Source organism: Triticum dicoccoides, chromosome 1B, assembly GCF_002162155.2.
Source record: "Triticum dicoccoides isolate Atlit2015 ecotype Zavitan chromosome 1B, WEW_v2.0, whole genome shotgun sequence".
Lineage (NCBI taxonomy): Eukaryota > Viridiplantae > Streptophyta > Magnoliopsida > Poales > Poaceae > Triticum > Triticum dicoccoides.
The window spans coordinates 635,706,304-635,710,439 of NC_041381.1; the positions used below are offsets into that span (position 1 = coordinate 635,706,304).

Below are 4,136 nucleotides of genomic sequence, written 5' to 3' on the forward strand. Positions count from 1 at the left end.
CGAAAGTTCACTGATTTAAGAAAATCACGAATTAGAAAAAGTTCATGCACTCAAAGAGTTCACCGATTTTGAAAAAGAGTTTATTGATGTTGAAAAAAAGTTCATCAAATTTCAAAAAGGTTCACTAATTTAAAAAAAGTTCATTGATTTCGAAAAAAGGTTCCTACTTTCTAAAAAAAAGTTCACAAATTCGAAAAACTGTTCATAGACTTTGGAAAAAGTTCATCGATTTTCAAAAAAAAGTTCACAAATTCGGAAAAAGTTCATCAATTTTGAAAAAGTTCATCGGTTTTTTTAAAAGTTCATCAATTCCCAAAAAAGTTCACAAATTTGGGAAAAACAGTTCATCCATTTTGAAAAACAAATATCGACAACTTGAAAAAGGTTCACGGATTGAAAAGGAAATAAAAATAAAAAATGGAAGAGAAAGGAAAAAGGAAACAAACAGAATAAGACAATAGGCGTAAATGGAAAAATGTATCGAAAGCACGTTGTGGGATGGTCCGATGGTAGCTACTGCATGTTTACTAATTCAGCGAGATCGTGGGTTCGAATCACGTCCAACGCGCACGTTCGGTTCTTGTTTTTTGCCTCCTTAGTAAGGAAAAAGGAAGCTAAACGGGCCGGCCCAGCTCGTACAGAGGGTGTGCGCCGCTTTGCGTTTAACGCATTAACGGGCGCAACGGGCGCCAAATAGGAAACAGCGTCGAGCTCAGTGCGACGGACAGTCGACGAAACGCCTAAAACGACCCCAAAAGAAAGAAAAAACGCCTGAAACGTTTCTAAATGGGCCGCGACAACCACCTTGCCGTCGTGCTACAGGCCAGTCGTGTCCCGGTCCGACTTGTCCTGCCCGAGCCGCCTCCCCGGCTGCTTCGGACTGACTGGCTGGCATCTTTGTTGGTAGCGTCCGCCTCGCTGTGGGCTGCTGCCTGCCGGACAATTAAAGCATTTACAGACGTGTCCCGGTCAGTCTTAGGTGACTCTTTATTTGTTCACCCTATATTCAATTTCTTAGAGCATCTCCAGCCGCAACGCGCGGCGCGCTAAAAAGTAGTTTGCCGCGCGGCCATCACCAGATTTGGCACGGCGCACAACACTGGCTTCAGCAGCACGCTAAAATGCAGCGCACGCAAGTCAATATTTATTGCATTTTGGACAGAAAATAAATTTGACATAGACATAAAAAAATGATACAAATATATTTTACATAGTTCATAGCATAGACGATACAAATAGATAGATAGATAAAACCGAACTACATAAAATAAACTATGGTGCAACTAGATAAAACTACGATGCAGCTAGATAAAACTACGGTGCAGCTAGAACTACTCCGAGTCCTAGTCATCATCCTCATCCTCGGAGGTGTTGTCCGAGGTATCGATTCATATGTCGTCCCAACGTTCATCGTCTGACGTGAAGATAGACCTCCCACCTGCTTCAATGGTATCGCACTGCGATATCGCCAATGCCTTCCGCCGACACCGGTCCGCCCGCTCCGCGCGACGCCTTGCCGTCCTCTCCGCCCAGTAGGCGCGCTCGTTGGCGACGTCCTCCGGGTGGCGCCGGCGCCACTCCGCCATGGCTCGCTCGTCCTCCTCGGGGATGAGGAGGCGGCGCTGCAGCCGAACATGGTCCGCACGGTCCTGGTCCGTGATCAGACGAGGTGGAGGGGCGACGGTCTGCGCCTGTTCGCGCGTGTGGACGTCCCGAAAGTTCATTTGCGAATGGGGCCTCTCCAGGCGCCACGCCGCCGCGTCGTACGCGCGGGCTGCCTCTTGCGCGGTCCGGAACGAGCCGAGGCTGAGCCTGACGTCGCCGGACCGGATCTCGGCGGAGTACCAGCTGTTGGGGCGCTCGCGAACGCCGCGGTACCCCGAAGATCCCCGGCGGCACGGCGGCATGGTGGCGCGGTGGTGGCGGGGCGCTGGAAGCGGCGAGAAAGCATGGAAGCGACAAGGTGGCGAGAGGAAGAGCGCGTGGCAGTGTGGTGGAGCGCCTGGCGAGCGCCGCATTTGATAGGCGTGCGTGAAGCGGCGCGCCAAATCTACCACGCGAGCTGCCGCTATCTCCCGCACGCGCGCTATCGCTTCCCGCGCGCTGTAGTTTCTCGCCCCCGCTGGAGCGCGCGAAAAGTTGCCGCGCACGCTAAAACCCCATTTTACCGCGTGCGCGCATCTTTTGGCGCGTCAGTTGGAGATGCTCTTAAATCCATGCAAATCCATCCACACCTATCATATATCACTAATTCATTGTCAATTCAACAATGCAACAAAGCAAAATAAAAGACAACTAAACACATGCCAAAAGAAAAATATGGCAATTCATGGATAGGCGATACAAGAATGAATCATTCGGCGCTCCCATTGCGCGTGTTGATCCCCTTCTTATTCTTCGCCTCAAGTCACTTATTGTCTTCCCGATCCAAGAGGGAAGCATAGGCCAACACGATCCTATGATCCTCCCTGTCCTGGACCAGCTGCACCCTCTCTTTTCTCGAGCTGAATTGTTCCAAAAGTCTTTGCCTTCTCAAGCTACCATCTGACATATGTCTCTGAAAGTGCAAGTTATTGACCAGAGGGGAGGCGGCGGCGGAAGGGGGGAGTGGTTGATTTTTACAAATTCATCAAAGGTGAGGATTTTTTACGAATAACAGAGTAACAAACTATGAAACAGGATGAACATTATGTCATGAAAGCGAAACTAAACAGTCATACATGATAGTGACAGATGAAGAACATGCAAATATACATATGATCAAACATAGACATGATCAACTAAAGGAATGAAAAATTATCAAGATGAAAGTCTTCAGAGTGAGGGACACGAATTCTACAATTGCAGAAATAGTGGAAGTAAAGGGTCGAGGAATTTGAAACCAGGTTGGCTCGGTGAAGACAATGGATTTGTTTGACCAGTTCCAATTGTTATGTCAGTTGTACGTCTAATTAGGGAGGCTCAAGATTTAACTCAGAAGACACTAAGTCTTCACCTTATTCTCCTTGAGCTAAGGCCACTTAGACCCCGCCTAAACACTCGTGGTAAGTCTTCAAGGTAGACTTCTGAAACATCCATAAACTCGTTCTATGGCACTCCACAAATTCTTCTTGGATGCTCGGAATATGACGCCTAACCATCTAGAAGAATCACAGTCTTCAAAGGTAACATGTGTCAGATCACATAGGTTAATCTCTTTAGTGGTGCTTAATCACTTTGGCTTTGGGTGTTCGGGTTTTTCATCACTTAGGATTCTCTTAAGTTGGATGGGTTGCTCTACATGACACTTGTCAATTAATCACTCGGAGCAGCCAACCAACTAGTGGTTGTGGCCTTGGGGGGGGGGGAGCTACTTATATCCAGGGGAAACCATACATGATAAGACCATCATGCCCTTCGGACAAGACCGTTGTCAGGATAAGGATCCACTCAAAACCGGCACTCGCGCAACAATGGTCGAAGTTTTGACTCTCAAATTCCTCAAGGTAGAAGGATCACACTGGTGAATTTCTAACTCTTTAGTCAGACAAATTTCATCAGCGACCAAAAGAATTTCGTCTCTATTGCTGAGGTACTCAACTGCACTGCAAGGGATTTCCAAAGTCTTCACTCAAAGAAATAGGTTGTTTTGCGTTTGAGCATCACTTTGGAAATATGCCTATGTATCATCTACACCCCTTTAACAGTACATATTTTTTTATGACTCAAATGAAGAAGAAAGAAACTACGAAAATAAGATCTTCAAGCTACCAATTCTTCCCTTCAATTTCTTCAAAGGACACATCAAATTCGTCAATGACAATATACATTTTTAGGGGTCATCTTTCTTGGATAAACCAAAATCTTCAGGGGACTATATTTCCTGTGTATACTCACAAACACATTAGTCCCTTAACCCATTTGTTTTCAATACTCCAAAACCACTAAGGAGACACTACTAGATGCACTTACAATCTCCCCCTTTTTGGTGATTTATGACAAATTGGTTAATTTTTCAATAAGAATAAATAATAAGAACCCCCCTGAAGATGTGCATATGATGAATTTGCTCTAGATTGCAAATGCACATGGCAGTTTGATTGTTCTTGGAGATCTCCCCCTATATCTTGAGATCTAATAGTGCATTTAACAGGTAA

The 4,136-nt window shown here is 46.0% G+C and overlaps 1 protein-coding gene across 1 annotated transcript; it reads right to left on the minus strand.

Annotated features, from left to right (window-relative positions):
* Window positions 1-1,388: 1,388 nt before the first annotated feature.
* LOC119350753 (ethylene-responsive transcription factor RAP2-13-like) lies at window positions 1,389-2,018 on the minus strand. Its single transcript, XM_037618428.1, has one exon. The coding sequence runs from the start codon at window positions 2,016-2,018 to the stop codon at window positions 1,389-1,391; it is 630 nt and encodes a 209-aa protein (XP_037474325.1).
* Window positions 2,019-4,136: the final 2,118 nt, after the last annotated feature.